The sequence below is a fragment of the Octopus sinensis genome, linkage group LG10 (genome assembly GCF_006345805.1).
Source record: "Octopus sinensis linkage group LG10, ASM634580v1, whole genome shotgun sequence".
Lineage (NCBI taxonomy): Eukaryota > Metazoa > Mollusca > Cephalopoda > Octopoda > Octopodidae > Octopus > Octopus sinensis.
In genome coordinates, this window is record NC_043006.1 from 16,602,897 (window position 1) to 16,624,556 (window position 21,660).

A 21,660-nucleotide genomic window follows, 5' to 3' on the forward strand; every position below is an offset into this window, starting at 1 on the left:
AAATTAGTAATAAAAAAAAAAGCATTCATTAATTATATAATATTAGTTGATTGATATCACACATTCCAGGCACAATAGGTGAATCAAAATTAACTTGAAACTTAAAAAAGAAAACTTATAAGTGTCTTTGAGAAGTGGTGCACAAATTGTCTAAATTCCAAAATAACACTGTCAGTTCTTGAATACCTTTAAATAAAACTTACATATCAAGCCTCCTGCCAGGCTCACTTCACAAAAGTGAACTGACCGCCACCTATGATGGTCACAAATATATGCTTTTTATCCAACTAGATTTTAACTGTTGCTATTTAACTCAAATACTGACTGTGTAAATCAATGGTTAAAATCAGTTTTGAATAAGACAAGTGGTTATTTAGGAAAAAAACAACTTAGATATCAACTATGCTCTGGAACAACTAACTTACTTCATAGAGAGCTACTAAAATTGCAGACACAATTTGCAGGGTTTTTGAAGGTTTTCCTGATATATTGAAAGCCTCTTCCTTCTGTTAAACTAAAAATATTAGACTTACTTCAAGTTTCGCCTAACAGCTTTATTTAAATAGTCTTACAAAATATAACAATCTTTTTGTATTTTCAATAAAAAGTGTAACATGACTATTTTTAATGCACAAACTATATATGATTTGTTTAATATATCGTTATTATATAATATGAAAAAAGTTGATAAGGGTTTCTCTAATAGGCTGGATGATCCCTTTGCAGGCTACAAAAGTCACTAACCTAATAGTTCTGGTCTTTATCTCTTACATCCAGAAAAACTAAGGATGGTTGGTCCAATACTATACACTTGGTCATTTTCTTTGTGTAAATAAATTATATTAACTGTAATTTGGTGACCTAGTCAGCTATTGATAGCAGTAACTGAACGTTATAAATATAAACGTATTTTATTTTTAACATTGCTCAAAATATATCAACAAGAATCAGTCCTCACATATAAATAAAGCAGAAAGCTAAAATCTAACCATGTCCTACTAACATTCGACTGTGTAACAAGAAAAAAAAAAGAAGAAAAAGAAAACTATATCACTAGCTGTTCTACCACCTCACTGATAAATAAACACCTATTGTCAGTTATGATTCATGCATATGAAAATAACTGAAAATAAATTTGCAAGTCTACTCATGAGGAAAAAAGAACATTTAATATATTTACATTTAAATATCAATTACACTAAACAATTATTGCTTAATTATTAGACTCACCACTTTCAAATTAACTATAACCAAAGTAATTTGACAGTGGAGTTGTCTTAAGGGAAAATATCTATAACTAAAGCAGAAAGAGGGAAAAGTATTAAGTAATATAATAGATGCCAGGTAGACAGACATACTACTGTTTAGATTAAAGGCCTGTTATTTCACAAGCTCTGTTAAGTGACAGACTTAGCAGGATTGAAAAACTTATGTCAGATCTCAGGAGGATGTTTTCATAATTTTACTTTACAAGCTAACACCAGACAAGTGAGCAAAGTAAAAACTGGATCAGGAAACAGAATCACGAAGTATAAATAACTTTGCTTGTTATTTGTAAAAATATTTCCCACTCAAAAGATTTTACTTCCAATTATTTAAATCAAGATGATTTTTCAGTAAATTGTTAAATTCTCAAATTAAGTCAATTATACTACCAAAACAGTTTAAGATCAAAGAATAATGTCTGTAAAATATTAATGTACAATGGCTTAATTTAATGCAATAACAATTAAGCGATAATTGAAAATTACCAGCAGATAATTTTTATCACATATTAAAATTATTCAAGACAAAAACACAAAAAGGCAAAATTTCAATGACATTTATCTTGAAGGATAAGCTTCAAATACAAGTAGCGTATATAAATAGAATTAAGTTATATAAGATGTTCAAGGAGTTTAAATAAGAGAAAATAGCTTGATAATATGTCATTATTTAGCATGCAGATTACATCATATTGTACACAGTAATCTCTTCAGAGAAAAAAATTATGGATATATTTCTGATCTGAATAAAAAGTCTAATGAAAGGATGTCTTATTCTAAAAATCTTAAAATATAATCAATGATTAAAACACTGGTGAAAATTTAGCTTCTAATTGTCAGCCATCATCCTCTGACTGTCCAGATGAAATTACAGCAATTTAACTTAAGTACAGGAATGGCTGTGTAACCACACAGCCATTCACTTTCCAAACTTGTGGTTTCTAGTTCAGTCCCACTACATGGCACCTTGGGTGAGTGTCTTCTACCGATGAACAGATCAAAGCCTTGTGAATGGATTTGGTAGATGGAAACTGAAAGAAGCTCATTGTGTGTGTGTGTGTGTTGTCTCAACATCTTGATATCACACAAGAGTTGTAAATGAGTGTCACTATCATACAAATGTTTCCAATCTTCCACGAAAGCATGTCTCACTATGAGGAAATATTGCCTTACCTGGGAAACAACAGGTGAGGGTTGGTGACAGCAAGGGCATCCAGTTGTAGAAAATTTGCCTCAACAAATTTCACCTGACCCAATGCAAACACAGAAACGCAGATAGTAAAATAATGATAACTTACTTTGAGATAGGATCCAAAATACTTGGTGACATAGGAACTGTCACATTGTGACAGCACCATGATCTCTTGTTGGATATCTTCAATTTCATCTTCAGCTTCTTCAAGATCTATGATCTTAATAGCAACAATTTGTTTGCTTTCATTGTCAATTCCTTTGAAGACCTCTCCAAAAGAACCTTTTCCAATTTTCTGTAATTTGGAGAATTTGGTTTCTGGATCAACTTGATTTTTCCTCTGCAAAATAATTTAAAAAAAAATTAAATTAATCATTATGTTAAAAACAAAAAAAAAACATGATAAGGAACAAACTACTGAAAGAAATATATTCATTAAAGACCCTTCCTTACATCAAGAGAGAAATATTCAAATCATCATTCTCTAAGATGAAGTATTTGTCGATAGGAAATGCTGATTAGAATCTATTTGAAACATCAAGATTTAAAATAATAACAGGTACATCTGGACTGATATTATACAAAACAATGACAAGGATGGAAATGTTATTTCTTTAGACACTAATTCTTATTAGTGTTTACAATGACAAGAGTAAATCATTAGCTGAAGGGTAGAAAACAAAGCAGCCTTTGTAATAGTCACACAATGACCAAACAGTATTCATAATGGATTCATATTCCTGATGGACTAATCATTTTGGCCAACTGACTGACTAAATTTAGAATAACTTTCTGACCTATCTACCCACCAATATATATTGGCAAGCTACCTATAAGCTGTCAGTATTATTTTGTTGTAAAACAAATGTCTATTAGTTTTATTGCGCTGTTACTGTTATACTTCACTTTGTCAAATCTTCCTGGTTGAAGATGAAGTTTCTGATGTAACAACAATAAGCTTGCATCCTGAATTGTTTTTTAATTTAAGTTGAAACATGTAATCTTTCATGTCATAAATTTAAAACTAGACTTTACAACAATTCCTCAAAAAAAGCCACCCCTCACAACATCAAAATTTCAAGAAATTACAAGACAGAAAGGTATTATGCTTACAATAGAGGAACGTATATAATGAGATAAAACCAATCGACAATTTCTAAAAAAAATCTGCTATCTATTCTGACATATCAGTTAACCAAGGCAATGCAAAACAAGGTGTTCTGCGCCGAAGTAAATCTGAACTCAATAACATTATTAAAAATCTACCCAGCCATTCTACTACTTAAACAACATCTGAAAAACCAAAAAAAAAAAAAAAAAAAAAACCTCTTTTACTATCTCCAGGTTATATGTTGCCAAGTGCCTTCTTTAATGCAACAATACCATCTATTATGGTATTGTTTTCTCCACATTCCTATAGCTTTCAGTCTGCAAAAATAATTTTCTCATTCTGGAAACAGACTGACAGATTCCAGAACAACAAGCTAACTACCAGAGATAACATCACTTGTTTACATTTTATATACTATGCATCTTTATTTTCTATATCTTTACTTGATATTCTCCAGCTTCATACACATCATTTCTCTATGGCTGTCCGTTTTTAATTTGATTAAAATAATTATCACCACAAACTTCTGCATAAAGCTCTGCATTGAAACCCTATCCAGCTACCATTGAAAGATTTTGTCACAAATTTTTTCACCCACTTCTAACTTGCATATTCTACCACCAGGCTCTTGCATATTCTACCACCAGACTCTAACATCTGTAATACACACATATTATATATATATGGTCATAGCAGCATATCAGCTCTCAAATATATACATTAACTGATGCATCAGTTATAATCACATTCCCAATTCACTTGTGCTAAATTTAACTCTAAGTTACAATTAAATGCAAGTTCATCAGGTATGAAGATATAAAAGGGTTTCCATGAGGTAAATTAAATCTATAATTACCTATCTTACAAAAAAATAAAGACTTGATTAAAAAAAAGGCTTCAAAGGGAAAGATAAAATGTTTTTTTTATGGATCTGAGAAACGTTGAAAATGCTATGACAAGCTCAAAAGACAATGTAAACTGATACATTATGTTAAATAATACATAATCATACATGATATTGCAAGTTATAATATTCTTCATGTGGATATCTTTCAACTCTGGATATCAAACTAAATGAGAAAAATATTGATGTTGAAACAACCACAGCTACCTATTTGTAGCTTAACGATTATAAATGCCTAACATTGTAATTTATAATTTTGACTAATATGCCTTGGAATATCACATTCTGAGCATATATAGTATCAGCTACATTTAAAATTGTAGACCACTTCTGTAACCTTCCTAGTCTAAAAAACATCCTTTTTGATAATAATCCAGTATTGTTCTAATAACAAAGGGTGTGCCTATCTATTAAAAAAAAGTCCAAGTAGAAAATATTATCAACCATCACAGATTTTTGCTTTTCTATAGCAACTAAAACAACTTTGCTAGTGAACATGATTGTACAAATATTACTGAAGCACCACCCAAGCAATAAATACACTAAGCAATCAACCTATTGCTTAAATGCAAATAACATATAGGAGTGGCTGTGTGGTAAGTAGCTTGCTAACCAACCACATGGTTCCGGGTTCAGTCCCACTGCGTGGCATCTTGGGCAAGTGTCTTCTGCTATAGCCCCGGGCTGACCAATGCCTTGTGAGTGGATTTGGTAGACGGAAACTGAAAGAAGCCCATCGTATATATGTATATATATATGCGTGTGTGTGTTTGTGTGTCTGTCTCTGTCCCCCTAGCATTGCTTGACAACCGATGCTGGTGTGTTTACGTCCCCATCACTTAGCGGTTCGGCAAAAGAGACCGATAGAATAAGTACTGGGCTTACAAAAGAATAAGTCCCGGGGTCGAGTAACTCGATTAAAAAAAGGCGGTGCTCCAGCATGGCCGCAGTCAAATGACTGAAACAAGTAAAAGAGTAAAGAGTACATGAAACAATAGTTTATCCTTCTTCTCCAGTTGTATATTCTATTACTAAAACTGATGATTAAAATTACATATTAATTATAAGTTGCTGCCTCCTAAACTGATTTACATTTATATTAAAATAATTGAATGCTTATACTTGGTCACTACTGTTAAAAATATTATGGAAACACTATTATTTTAAACAAAAGATTGTATATATAAAACAAATAAAATCACAAACTTTTACAAGTGGTTGCTTTATTTAATTTTCTCGTTTAAAACTACAAAACAGGCCTGATGGTGATGCTGATGGTGGTGGTAGTGGTGATGATGCTGATGAACAATAACAAACATAAAAAGTAGCACATGCTGCAGATTGATAATGGCAGTAAGTTACATCCTGCTTTTCAAATACCACTAACTCAGTCTTTCCTGCCAAGATTTATCGTATTTCCTAAAACAACAACTGATTTTGTGCTAATAGACGCCACTTCAAAAGGGATTGGATACAGAAAGTTTGGTTTAGGTAACAATTCAGTTGGTAAGAAAACAGAATCCTCTCCACCACAAAAGAAAAAAAGTGAAAAAGTAAGGAAAGAAGAAGTGAAATCCAACATATTTTGCTCAATATCTTTATCTTTTACTTGTTTTAGTCATTGAACTGCAGCCAATGGGCTTCTTTCAGTTTCCATCAACCAAATTCACTCGCAAGGCTTCGGTCAGCCTGAGGCTATAGCAGAAGACAATTGCCTAAGATGCCATGCAGTGGGACTGAACCCAGTACCAAGTGGTTGGGAAGCAAGCTTCTTACCACACAACCACACCAGTGCGTATATGATAACAATGATAAAAAAAATGTTAAACTCTTTCAGAAGTTTTCACAAGTAAAGATCTGTATGTTGTAAGAAATGATGACTAAAATTAAACATAAAAAATAAAAGAAAATATAGGTAGAACAAAGACATATAGAACCATGTTAAGAACATAATCCTGAGGCAAAACTCAGAGCCAGTCCACAGTAGGATTTATATTTTAGTAACCAACTGGAAGAAAACAATGTTGACCCCTAAAAAGTTGTTTCTGAATTTAAGCATTGAGATTGTGAAACCAAAAGCAAAACAAAATTCAATTTGTTTATATCTTTTCATATTTAGTTGTGTGTCACTGTCATACAAGCAGTGTAATTTATTTCCACTATTCTATGAAAAACGTGTCTGGAGAAACATAACCTTGCTCGGAAACATGAGGGTTGGCAACGGGAAGGGCATCCAGCTGTAGAAAATCTGCCTCAATAAACTACACCCAGCCCATGTAAATATGGAAAAGTTGATATTACAATGATGATGACGACTCATGCCACTATCAAATGATAATTGTGGAAATTCAGACATTCATATGAGCAAAATATTTTAGATAGCTGAAGGTCTTTCTTGACATTCAAATGTAAAATCTAAGTAATTTTCAGTACTTTGCCGTAGAGCAAAATACAAGAGATAACAGAATTACTTAGCTATCAGAAGGAAAAACAACATATATTTGTATCCGTGATGTTAGACAGTAGGGAAATCTGAAGAGTAAAGAGATAAAGTTTATTTTTTTTAAATAGATAACAAATTTTGATTTCATTTTGACAAAGCGGAGTTTAAGAATATTCATCATCATTCAAGATACATATCCTATGTAGGAACAGGTTGGATGGTTCAACAGGATCCGACTAGCATGAGGGCCATGTTGGTCTCCAATGTCTGCTTTGGCAAGGTTTCTATGGCTGGATGCTTGCTCTTCCTAACATTAACCACTTTACAGAGTGTACTGGGTACATTTTTTTCATGGCACCCTACATTAGTAAGGCCACTAACTCATAAGACAAGACTCTTAGACGGAGTGGAGGTGCTTCAAATGCATCAGTTAATATCTTCACCTAACCTCAACAACACATGATGCTTAGTGAACATTTTCATAAAACAAAAGCTCCTGGATAGTATACTAGACTACTGAAGGTAGTTTCTTCAGCTATTCTCAATGTAAGCAAACCAAAACAAAAAGTACCCTGCTTACAGATATAGCAAAACACCTGCAGTAGGATATGAACTCAGCTCCTGAACCAATAACCTTGTCAAAGTTTCCATTTCACCATAAATACAAGCAGACAGACACACACATTTTGGTTGTTTCATATTACTAATGAACATACCATCTAACATATATATGTGTAGCATATGTTTATAATTTAAATTTTTAAAAAAAGCAGACATGGACCTTCAGTCTTCACTGAAATACATCTCTGTCAGTAATACACATCAGGGAAATGCAAGAAAATTTCAGTTAAATGCAAGTAGCTATCTACTTATATTTGCTGAGCATTGAGAATAAGATTTGATTTTATTACTAAATTAATAGCAAGGTATTTCTCTGTAATTGGAGTATGATTAATTCCCTGTTATCAACAAAGCTAAAAATACTGTATATCTAGGAATACTATTTAGCATATGGTATGGTAGATGGCAGAATTAGAAGAGCATTGGATAAAACATCTTGGTTACAAACATTTACATTGTGAGTTCAAAACCTGCGCAGGTCTACTTTGCCTTTCATCCATCCAAGTTAGATAAATATGTCATCGACAGTACCCTTGAAGGTGCTGTCCCAATATAGATACAGTGTGGATGTGGTAGACGGGAAGATGAAAGACGCTTGTCATATGTATGTGTGTTTGTATCTCCTTGTCTTGACATTGTGTGATAGTTGTAAACGAGTGTCACTGTCATGCAGTGGCATTAGTTTCCAATCTTCTGCAAAAACATGTCTGGTCATGGGGAAATATTACTTTGCATGGAAACAGGTGTGTGTTGGCAACAGAAAGAGCATCCAGGACTAGAAAATCTTCCTCAGTCAACTGCCTAACCCATGCAAGCAAGGGAAAAGTGGATGTTAAAATGACAACAATGACAATATTGTCTATTAGGGTGTCTGCTCAAAATAATTCAGTTCTAATCATTCATTAATAATCCTCTCTTAAAATTAAAGTCTGACTCATATTGCAGTACCACTCACATATCTGAAAGAGTACTGCAACCCTATATACACTTCATATACTACATTAAAAAATAAGCTGTCCTGCTGATTAGCACATACCAGAACACTATACAGCCACTAGTTCACACTGCATAAATATCTATATATAATCAGCATAGTGACAGGCCAACAGAAAAAAATTTGAAGTTACCTTGACGTTAAGTTAATTCTTTTGTAAGCCATAAAAATATTATGAGTGGCATTTAACTCCAGATGAAACATTCTGTGAGGTGGAAATGTCATAAATCTTCCAACTAAAAGAACAGTTTATATAATAAGTTTCTTTAAACATTTGGCATCTATTGTCTCTCTGGGCTAGAAACATTAAGAAAGATCTATGAAAAATTGAAGTGTTATTCACACACACAACACGCATACATATACACACAGAAGGGGGTTAAGTGAATGGCTAAGTTCAGTGTATGATATACAACCCAAATAGACACTAGCACTGCACTATGTGTCAAAGGTACTTAATGGCTCATTCCACCTACTTTTGCACAGGTACTGCAAGATGGAAACAAATTACTGTCGGTAAAGAAATGACAGTATTGTAAAAGTGACTAATATTTCATTAGTTTGCAACAGTGTTTGAAAGCTTTGAATGTGGGTCAGGAGAAGGTAATGTGAGAGAAAGCGATATCGAGATTGTCACGTTTGAAATTTTCTTTTTTTAAAGGTAGATTAACATTGCTCGTGTTTATTCACTTGTTCTCTATACAGGATAGTCCACAAGGAACTAGGTTCCTGTTGTTTTACCTCATAAAAATATTACAATAATATAAACTACAAATGTTGTGAGCTATATATAAATAAACAGAAGAGTTGGCAGAGTTACCATCAAAAGCTAACACCTGTCACTTGAAGGCTGATGGTAAAATAGGTTAGTTTATTAAAACAGAATTGTGCCCTTTAGAAAAGAAAAGAAAACAGAGCTTGATTATTTAAATTGTAACAGTAACTGATAGGCCAATTTAGAGAGAAAGTGTGCTTTGAACAAAAATAACACCAGACGAAATTCACCAGCGAGAAACTACCTAGCAAAAGGCAAGAACAGTTTAAAAGATGCTTCCAGAAACTACTATACATTATTTTGAATTCTTAACATTAATAGATACCTGTAAGCTTCACACTGTTTAGGTTATTAGTAGGTATTTCTGCAACACCTGATATCAGTAAAAAATTTTTTTTTTAAACTTATGGTTTTTCTAAAGACGGCGAATAAAAATATTCTTAAAACATATTTCAAGAATTAAAATGAGTCTTAGGTTTCTCATACATTCTTAAAAGTGTTAAGCATTAAAATATCCTATATATATATATATATATATACTTTCTTGTTTACCCATTCCTGCTCACCACTAACTTGCAATAATTGGAACAGAACACTAACAACTACCCTCAATTAGTATCATTAGTCTTACTACATCTAGTAAAACTTTTACAACCAAGAAATAAAAATAATTATAAATTTGATCTTAATAACTATTTTCAGCTTACAATTACACAAAAGATATTTTTTATTCTTGAGTAAACATAACTTCAAGATCTTGACATTTCCTAACTTAAAGATCTAAATATTTTTCAAAGTTAAAAGTATAATAGAAAAGTACCTAGAGGAATAGATTAACAGATCACTAGAAAACATTGATTAGTGTAGTAAACTTGGCACAAAGTAAAATTATAACAGGAAAATTTCATGAAAGTTACCTTAAGAATTTTAGATGAGACATTGCTTTCATTAACAAGACAGTATATGAATCATAATTCTTATTCACCTTATTGAGTTTGAATAGTTACTTAGATGACTGTGTGGTATATAATCAAATAATTAGTAACCTAAATTGACTTGTGTTTATTCAAGCATATTTTACTAGCATCTTGGACAGAGTAATTGAACAAAAGGAAATACCAACAACAAAATACTAAAGAAGCTCAGAATTACAATACCTATTTATTGATTTTATAAACAATTAAGTTCATAGTCATATAATTCTAATTATATAATATAGTATGAGAGAGGTTTTTTTTTCAATTAACTTTAACAAATACGCCATTAAACTGATAAGGACGATGATGATTGGAGAAAACTAATTCAGGTTTCAGAATTCTAGTTTCAAGATTTCTCAACACTGATTGGTCAAAAGTGAAGTACAAAAATAACAAACTGAAACATTAAAAATAAAATATTTTTAACAATGAAACTCGAAAGAGAGAAACTATAAATAATAGCATATAAAATATTGGGTTAAAAATACAATGGATGGGGTAAAAAGAAAAGTCAAAGGCTACCCATAGAAAATGTGGGCTCATGTCCCATAGGCAGCCTTTGACATTTTTCCAGCCAAATAATTTATATCATATCTCAGAAAGTTCTGATTTGGTTTTGGCTAAAATATTTTGAAAGTCATGACAGTAACAATTATAAAAAAAATTAGCTCGTAAAAACGCCCATTAAAAACACCAATGAATACTTAGTGTAAAGAGAAAAATCAAATTTAATTCTAGCAGATTTCCATTAAAAGAAAATATTAACCTACATGTGCAGAATTGAGCTTGTTATGTGAATAAACACCAGCAAAGACTGCTGTAATTATAAAAACATATACTAAATTTTCTGGTATCTAAAGAATAATCTGAAATTAACGTATCACAGCCTGAAGAGTGTCTGGTGATACAGTATTAAAATTAGGGGTTTTTTAAAAATTTAATTAAATACTAGAATGATAGAATAACAATGTTCAAAACCTAGCTGAATTTTTTCTAATGAATAGCTGGATATAAAATATCTCCATTGATTCATCCAATGTCATAAGTACTACAATAACATAAGATCATGTTAGAAACAAATTGAGATTCAAAGTCAATGACTAAAGTCTAAACACAAACTGTTAGACTTTTTAAAATGATCTTACACTAAGTGTTAATAGTCAAATATATGAGATATGGAGAAGTAGAAGGTATAGAGGTATGCATTGATGTGACCATGCACTAACACATACACAGAAATATCAACAACAACTTTGTAAATGTAGTTGTTTAGCCCTTGGTCAGCCTCTAGGACAATCTTCATCAAAAGCACTCCAATCACATACTACATGTGTGACATGTTCCTAAAAAGAGGAGAATGTGTTGTGATTGAAGTGTCTAATATATAATGATACATTTTGCCTGTGCGCAAAGAATATAACCTTTGCCCTTTTTAAAAATTTATTCAAATACAAGACACTTTTCAGTAAATTTCTTTTAAAAACAATGAACAAAAAAAATCTATTACTGACAATTAACTTTTCCAAGCTCGAAACGATCGCCAATTTAATGAGCACTTCTCCATGTTAGCATCAGCTGGACAAGTTTGCAATGTATGAAACAAAATCATCTAAATGTTTCTTTGCTAAAGGCAATAGAAAATAATAACATGTAAATAACCTTAATCTGCTGGCAAAATCTAGGCCTGGTGAATTAGCCATATTAGGTGTTAGCAATAAGAAGCATCCAACCTTATGTAATATGATAAACTAAGCTACTTCCACTGCTGGTTTTATTGTAGTTAATTTGATCATCAATGTACCACACCAACTTGTGGATTTGCTAGAAAAACACACAGAAGCATCGATTGGTGATCTTGGATTTGTATAATCCATAAGTAGGATTGCTAAGGTTATTACGCTTTGTAATATGCAAAAATTACAAATTCTGATGGAACATTAAAGCTAATACTTTAAAGGTGATAAAAGGTAAATATAAAATAAGGAAAAATTTAAAATATTCAACTCAATGGTTGTAATAATAATAATAATAAATTCAAAATTATAACTATGAACAAAGACTATAATATCAATTGTTGTAGCATATCCTGATAAACAAATACATCAACTATGGAAAGTATATTAGTCACTTAGTATATGTTTTCAGCTATCCCACCTTTCTTCGAGGTTAGTAGTATGTAAAAAATTTTTTTTAATTTTAAAAAGACTATTTGAAATTACAAAACAAATAAGTAGTCAAAAAGCTATTGTAAGTGAGAGCATTTCAGCCTCACATCTATAACATTCAAAAAGATTGGGACTTGCTTCTCCTTGTATTACTCTTACTGTCTCACTTTATAACCTCTTGCATTAAACAGTTTTGCTTAATCCTTTCTCATGCAAAATGCAAATCTTCTGAACTACTCTCTATTACAGTTCTCCCCAGAGTCTGAGAGGACATTCAAAAGACATGGATAACTATCACACTTAACAACGACACCAATTGTTCCTAGCATAGGCACAAGGCCCAAGATTTAAAGAGAGAAATTAGTTGGTTATATCAACCTCAGTACCTGACACTTTATTTAACATATCAACCTTCAAAGGATGAAAGGCAATGATGGTGTGATTTGAACTCTGAATGTTAAGAGCTGCAACAAATACTATAAGACAATTTTTTCAATGCTCTAATGCTTCTGCCAACTCACTATTCTAACAACAACAAAAGTAGTAGTAGTAATAGCAGTAGTAGTTATAAAGCATTGCATGAAATGCTATCAACAAACCAACATAGTCCAGCCATCATTCACATACAATACAAGCACACACAGAAATTCATCAGTTATTACAAAACATTTTTCATTGAAGCTCACATCTTTTGAAGCCAGAATCGTATTTCAATGAGTATCCCAAACAAAATATTCCCATGGAGGTCTAGTTCAATTCTTCTCTGAGATTATGTAATCATTAAAGGAAGCATCATTAAGTATTAATAGCATAACATAACTGAACCACCTGCCTTTTTGTAGTAAAATCCAATACACTTCTTTTATCATTGGCCACAGCAAGTAAGCCACAAATGAATGCATAATATAAATTCTTTCATGAAAATTTTTTTTCTGAGCTGAAAAATCACTATTAATTAATTACAGATTACATAATATAAACAGAAATACTAACAGATAGTTTTGAATATCTAATAATATAAAACCAAAGACTTATCTTTGACTATATATAAACCAGGTAGAGTAAAGCAGTAGGAAGAGATCTTAACCAGAAGACTAGAGAATGAAAGAGCAAGATGACCGATAAAACTGTCATACATTTTTGTGTAACTCAATAGAAAGTCTTATAGAACCCAATGTAGAAGGTACTGGTTGGGAAAATTGTACACTAAGTTGATGGTGTGGTGGAATGAATAAGGAAAGATTAGTTGGTAGTAGATAGCATAAATATAGAATGATAGAGTTAGTGAGCTATCCTTATTTAGACAAATATTCTATAAAAATTTACTGTCAGCCAAAGGTAGAATAGTACCAAGTACTAAAAATAGACAAAAAAATTGGCAATATACAATGCATAATGCAAAAACGAAAATCAATTTTAATTGGAAACCAACTCTATTGTAATAACAATTGAATATATTCTTTGAATAAATTAATCATAAAGTGAAGAGCAGTTCATGTTAAAATGGGTATTAATTCAATTAATTCTAACTTCAGCAATTTATTTTCTACAGGGAATAAAGACAATTTTAAAGAACCAAAAATCAGCATTTTAACTGATATTCCAATAGAGAGAATGGTTATTTCCTTTCATCAAACTTATAACCAAATTATACAAATGGGACAGACTAAATATAATACAGAAAATAAAACAAAATAAAGCATAAAAAAGGTTTCCAAATTAAAACAATATATATTTGTGAAGAAAGAAATTTATGCATACACACAAAAAAAAAACTATAAATCCACATAAAACAAATTAGAAAATGAATTATAAGTAAATTTTTATGCAAAAGAGATTTATCTAAGTCTGTTTTGTTTTTTTGAAATTTTATAGCAAGTAAATAAATAGATAACAAATTATGGATAATCTCTATAAATAACTAAAAATATGATTAGTATAAAACAGTAAGTGCCCTTTGCACAGCTCTTGATAAGAGGAGAATTTATATGTTATGGAAAAGTTATTTACATTACAAGGCTTTTTGAACCAAATTCTTGATTCAAAGATTTTTCTATTCAAATGATTTTAAATCTTCTAAGATCACATGCAATATTCAAACACCAATAATAAGAAAATATTTTAATTAAAGTTTAGAAAAACTTTTAACGCCATTATTTGAAAACTAAAAGTCAAATACACAAATGTGATAAAATTCTTAAGCATAAGATGACATTGGTTAGTATTAAAATAAGTTATTTTATATATCTAAAATTATCTTTTAAACAGATACACATTTTGGCAAACTAATTAAATAAGAAATGAAAACGTGTGGCAGAGAAAGACTTCATGTGTGACTATAATATCAAGCTTATCAACACTTGTTTTAGTTGATCCCTTATATTTACATTAATACATCTAGCTAACTGCTATCAACTCATTTCGTTCCATATATTACATTGTTGTATGGCTTCACTGTCACTTTTAACTCATCAGTGTATATTTAGTACAAGCATAAGCAAAATAGAGATAAGATGAGAGGTGAAAAAAAAATGTACCACCAAAAAAAGTGAGAAAGTCTGTATGACTGCAGTGTAGTCATGAAGAGAAAGATAAGACCGAGTAGTGAGAATGTATTTATAATAGAGAGATAATTAGAAGAGTGTAACAAGAGAAAATTAGTAACACTTAATGTGGCAAAAGACAGATCTATTAATTGGGGGAAAGAAAAAATGATGTCAATCAATCAACATCTGAGAAAAGACAAGAAGGGTAAAAAAAAAAAAAAGTAAGCATACACATGAATAAAAGGTTAAACAGATGGCTACAGAAATTGAGAACAGACCAGACAATGCCGAGTAGAGAGATAAACATTTAGAGAGAGAGAGACAAAGTTGAAGAGCAAACATTGAGGGGAATACGGTTTGAAAAGTAAACAAATATATGCAAAGACAAAAGAGAACAAATAACTGTAAGGTCAGAGTAGTGTCTGAGATACAAAAAGAGACAGAAGGAGAAGTCAAGTGTGTGTGTGTAGGGAAAACAAAATAAAAACAAATGAAAAAGGGAAAAAATTATACTGAAAGAAGTAGAAAACCAAACACGGGCCTAAGAGGAAGGTATGGTAAAAAAAAATTGGAAAAAAAATATCAAGGTATTTCAAAGTTGAAAGAAACATCTTATCAAATGCCACATAAGAAGACAGGAACATTTGTAAGGTGTGTGTATGTGTGTGTATATATCACTTGATCACTTGACCGACCAGACCATCAGATGTTGTTACACATCGCTGGTCACAATGCGTTCGCATTGTTTTAGCCTTCGAATGACGCCACCCCGCTGGCTAAGCAAGCAGGTGTGTGTATATATACACATTTAAATATACATATACTTAAGTTGACTAATGAAAATGAAAGTACAGATTATGATCTCTTCAGAAATGTCTCTAAGAATTTTCAAATACTCAGACTAGAAAACACACACACACACACACAAACTTATACAAAAAAGAAAAAAAAAAACACATATTGCCCACAAGTAACTATGTTAGAGATATCAACCAATGGAAGGGACTTCAAAAACAGGTTGTGATAATTATACTTCTCTTGAAAGTATTAGTGACATGAGAAAGGAAATTAGGTGAAAGTTTTATGAACACAGCTTGAGTATTTTTTTGTCACCGTCCTATATGTTATCTTGTGTGTGAGAGAATTACCTGGTGGTCTTACTGGTGCCAGAGTCACACAAAAAGCACCCAGTAAAGTGGCTGGCATTAGGAAAAGAGCCATAGAAACCATGCCAAAGTAAACATTGGAGTTTAGTACAGTCCTCTGGCTTGCCAGTGGCTGTTGAGCAGTCCAACCCATGGAAAATGAACATTAAGTGGTGATAAAAACTTCAAGGGGTATGAAACCATTTTTATAGTGGAACTCAAAGTGGATAAAGCTATAAAAAGAGCATGTAGAATATTGGGTTAAAGAAAATAAATTGGTCAGCCTTCAACTTTTTTCCATCCAAGGGATTTCTGCCCTATATTCTTCATGCTATTATTTATAGCTTTATCTACTTTGAGTTCCAACACAAAAAAAGAATTATATATATAATATATATATATGAAAAACCTTTTTCTTTCATATGTATTAAATCTGTACATCACCCCTAATACTTATAACATATATATTTTCAAAGGTATCAGTTCCTTGTTTGTTTTTTTAAAAAAAGAACCCTTTATAGCCTTTTAGCATTTAAGTCAGTCATATCTGGCCAAAACATCCTACTTGTTTTATGCACAAACAGGCTAGGTCCAACCTCTCACACCTACACTACAATATCAGTCTAAAAACAACCACTCAGATCACCAAAGTCTCAAAGCTACAAGATAGTGGATGATTAATTTAAAACAATGTGAATAAATAATCATGAGTGACATTTGACAGAGTAGTCCAAATGCTAAAGGCTTAAAGATGTTTCAACAACATCTTGGTTTACAATCTTTAGTGCTCTTCCAAAGCAAATGCAAACTTTCAATAGAGTAAAAACCCAGATAAGGAGTAATTAAGATGAGAGACATCCAATTTAGCTCATCTAATATCAGTTTAGAATCTAACACAATTTCATATTCTCAAGGACCAAGAGGGACAGGGAAACCATTAAGTATTAATATTAAAGATTTGATTTCTTTGGCATTGGCAAAAGGCTACTCATTTTATTGAAAGCACTTAATTGGATTGGTTGATTGGGGGATAGAACCAAATTTTGGCAGAACTTGACCTCTAAAATGTGTCTGCAAAACATCTAATAGTTATAAACATACAAATAATTGTCTTAGCTATCCAATTAAATCCTCATAAAACGTCAAATTTTCTCTGATAAAAGTATACTTGGCACTTTGAATTATATATAGGGGCTTCACAGACACAGGTGCGGCTGTGTTAAAACGTTTTCTTCCCAACCACATGGTTTCATGCTCAATTTCGCTGCCTGGCACCTTGGCAAGTGTCTTCTACTATAGCACTGGACCAACCAAAGGGTTGCGAGTGCATTTTGTAGCCAGAAACTGAAAGAAGCTTGATTTTATATATATATATATATATATATATATATATATATATATATATATATATGCCCAAGCAAAATACTAAAGCATAAGCATATACATTTATGAGATATGCTGTGACTGTGAAGACCCGACAAATGAAGTGAGTTCATGGATCGCAGGATGACCTGCTGTGCTAACCTTGGATCGTAGAGTGACCCGCTGTTCTTGAAACGTCCAACCCATGCTAGCATGGAAAACGGACGTTAAACGATGATGATGATGATGATGTATGTCTCCTTGCTTTGACAGTGTATGATAGTTCTAAATGAGTGCCATTGTCATACAGTCATTCATTTCCAATATCCTGTGAAAACATTACCTTCCTTGGAAACAAGAGAAGGTTGGCAACAGAAAGGGTGTCCAAACCATAGAAAATCAGCCTGACTAAGCTCTCTCTGATCCAAGCAGGTATGGAAAAGCAGACGTTAAAAAGATTATGATGATAATTATCTAGCCTACATCATATACAAGAGCTCTATCTTTAATCATTATTGTAGTATAAATCTCACTTAAATGCTAATACTGTTGCTAGTTGTTTTCGTTTTGTTTTGTGCTTTTTGTATATACAAACATAATCCTATTGTTAGTGAAACATAGGGATTATGATATTAGTCATATCTTCGTTTTAACTGGAGTATACTGGATGTTAAAAATTATTACTGCTAGTGTAACAAGTGAACAATTGATTATTAGTTCCAGGTTTTGCTGTACCTCTTTCATATTTACACAGTTCTGAGCAAGCTAATAATATCAAAAGTATGCACAGGTTTCTGTCTCCTTGTCTTGACAGCGTCTGGTATTTTCTAAATGAGATTACCGAACCTCACCTGTTGCATTCTGTACGGTTTCTTCTGGCATACCAAGTAAAAAAGCTAGCCAAAACAATATTAATATTTTATGCACATGTAGAATAATTGAAATGTTTCTGTGAACGATTAATAGGAAATAAAGTCAAAATCCCAACTGAAGCAGTTCTTTCTGTCAACATACGAATGAGACTTCGTAATGTTATTATTAGCTGTACAGTTTAGGCCAACTTAGGGAGAAGCCATATTATTGGTTAGTCTTAGAATCCTATTCAATGCATTGAAAACATACTATCCAAACAAAAAATTATCTGCAGCTGCAATAGAAATGTAATGAAATTAACGATTGCCCCATAATACTACTTATTCAGTTCGTAGTAAGGACGTATCAAAACTTGAAATTCATTGACTAAAATTTTCAGATATAAAGTTATCGGATTGCAAGTTCAAGGCACCTCTTTTCCGCGGAGCTTACATTTTAGTTGTCATCAATCGTTGATTAGAGGAAGTAAATGGAGAATAAAATAATACTGATGAAGGAAATCAACTTGAATCGATAGTTCGGATCTTGTGTCTGTACCAGTTAAATATGACAGCATGAAACCTACTGGATTTGGTAATAGTTCCTAGGATTTCTTAGAGTCACAGGTTTCAGGTTTCTTTGCAAGTTATAATAATAATAATAATGTTCATGACTTTTCCCAAGGGCATCATCATCATCATCGTTGTCAGCGAAGGAGTTCATTGTACATATTTAAATGTACCTTTAACGAACAAAAACCATAATCGAAGATGAAATAATAAGCACCACATAAGCATTTAGTATTTTTTGCACACACACACACACATATATATATATATGTGTGTGTATATATATGTGTGTGTGTATGTATATATATATATATATGAATGAAAAATTCAAGTTTAAAAAAAAAAGCCGTGTTTGATGAGTTATTTAAATGTCTCCTCGCCCAAATACGGCTAATGTTTGCAAGTTATAGGATACTGTAATTTAAGACGGGCAACTTGACAAAAATCTATATGTAAATTTATACCCATACAACTTGACAGAAAAGAGAAGAGATAGACTAAACCAAACCAACAACACAACACACAACAACACAAAGGTCTGTGTTCTCTGATATAAATAAGGGATAGCCATTAAAAATTGAAAAAAAAAATAAGAAAAGATAGTAATCTGAGACGAACAAAAGGAAGTATTGTTTAGCGATATTTATCAGCAATACTTCCATTGTAAATTAAAACAGAAATAGTCAGGATAGCAAGATGGCATTGAAGATAAAATCCCAAGTGTTTGAAGTATATATATATATATATATATATAATAAATAGCAGGCGAGGATCGTACTTTTTCTTAAGTAGATAATAAATTATGATTTAATTCCTTTCGTTACTTTCTAAACCAGATTTGCTGTTCGTACGACGATGGTTTTGGATATTATTAGCATTTATTTCGCCAGTCATTAAAAATACAACCAAAAAGGAAGGTGAAATAGCACAAAGTTCGATGGTTAGTAGTCAGTGCTGTAAGCTATTTCGCCCAAACAAGGCTGAAAGTAAATAGGCAATTATGTAATACACACACACACATGTATGTATATATACACATATAGATAGATTTGTATATACATATACATATATATATATACATGTATATATAATGTATGTATATAGAGGCACGTACACCCACGTATTGTAGAGTTGTAAGACACTCGGATACTCTATAATTATTCAACATTATTTATCCTTCATAACACAGATTTTATGCACAAAACCAGGTATTAAAAATGTGTGGGCAGACAAAATATACAGCTCTCATGTAGCGTGTATATATATATATATATTATATATATATATATATATATGTGTGTGTGTGTGTGTGTGTAGCAACATTTTTTAAACAGAACATTCAATAAATTAGCTCAAATAGGGTGTGTATTGAAAGTAATTACTTTCATACAATGAATGGTCTTGAAGATATATTACTAATAAACAACTCTCTCCTTACAGAGCCTTAACCAGTGATATCACCTTTAAAAGCTAACCAACAGCTATTATATATATACATTATTATTATAGCATACAGATACACACACACACGCGCATTTTGATATACAAACGTGAGGATATATGTACCCTTTACATGTATATTTTATTCATTCGAAGCTGGATAATTCGCTAGGTCGATACTCGGAGTATCTCGCTACGTGAGACTCAGCCCTACCCCTCAAGCAAAACAAAAGAAACCTGATCAACTTCGAAAGAGTGAGTACACACACACATATATATATTGACAATGTGTTTGTAGGAGTTTACTACATATACCTATGAGAGATGAACAAAGTAAAGAAAAAAAAAAGAATCCATTATATTTGATAGAGAAACTATGCAATCTAACACACACATACTATATATACATATATATATATATATATATATATATAAGTAGAAAGAATAGCCAAAACTCTTTGACTGCTATTTCTAAATTCGGTGTGTGGTGAGGCAAATCGTTGCTAAACCCTTAATTACTTAGTATGTATATATATATATATATATATATATATATATATATATATATATATAATGTATATATAAGCGCACACCAAGTCGCACAAATTCTATGACTAACTCGCCAGGGATAATAGAATCATGTGCAAGATGTCACTTGCAGACTCTCGCTAGCAACCACTGCGATACGAAACTGTTTATATGTAATTACTGTAGAACCGACTTCAATAATTATATAACGCCTCAGAACAACGACCTCAGCCAAGTACTATAGCAAGTATAACCATATATTATTTGGTGATTCACCGATATATATATATATATTTTTTTGTTAAATGTGTGCAGAAAACAACAACAGCACCTTACCGACAAAAAATCTTGTTTTATTATATTTTAGTATAAAATAAATGAAATGGTTAAGAGAATAAGAGATTCTTTGATAAGGCATTTGATAGATAGACAACGCGTGTCGTGTGTGCATATGCGAGAGGAAATTTTCCATGTAACTGAGATATTTTAATCGGTATCGTGAAACTCTAAGAGTAATGATGGTTCAAGAAGCGTCAGGTGCTAATAAAAAAGATACAAACTCTTGTCTTCGTCTGTAAACACGAACATAGTAGATAGGTATAAAAGCGAGCATATGGATCTCCGTCAGTTTCGACATGGTAAAAAATGCCGAGAAGTGGGGATCGAAACAGAATCAATATAGCGAAATGACAACCTTTTCAACCACAGGGCCATTCCTGCATTTTTTCATGGTCTCTCCCCTATATATATATATATATATATATATATATA

The 21,660-nt window shown here is 31.8% G+C and overlaps 1 protein-coding gene across 13 annotated transcripts in view; it reads right to left on the bottom strand.

Annotated features, from left to right (window-relative positions):
• LOC115216674 (serine/threonine-protein kinase 26) overlaps positions 1-21,660 on the bottom strand; it is a 163,145-nt gene that overhangs the window by 46,711 nt on the left and 94,774 nt on the right. For all 13 annotated transcript variants that reach the window (XM_029786174.2, XM_036506307.1, XM_036506304.1 and 10 more), the window contains exon 3: positions 2,564-2,797. In XM_029786174.2, the coding sequence (XP_029642034.2) occupies positions 2,564-2,797 (234 nt within the window). The remainder of the gene's footprint in view (positions 1-2,563; positions 2,798-21,660) is intronic.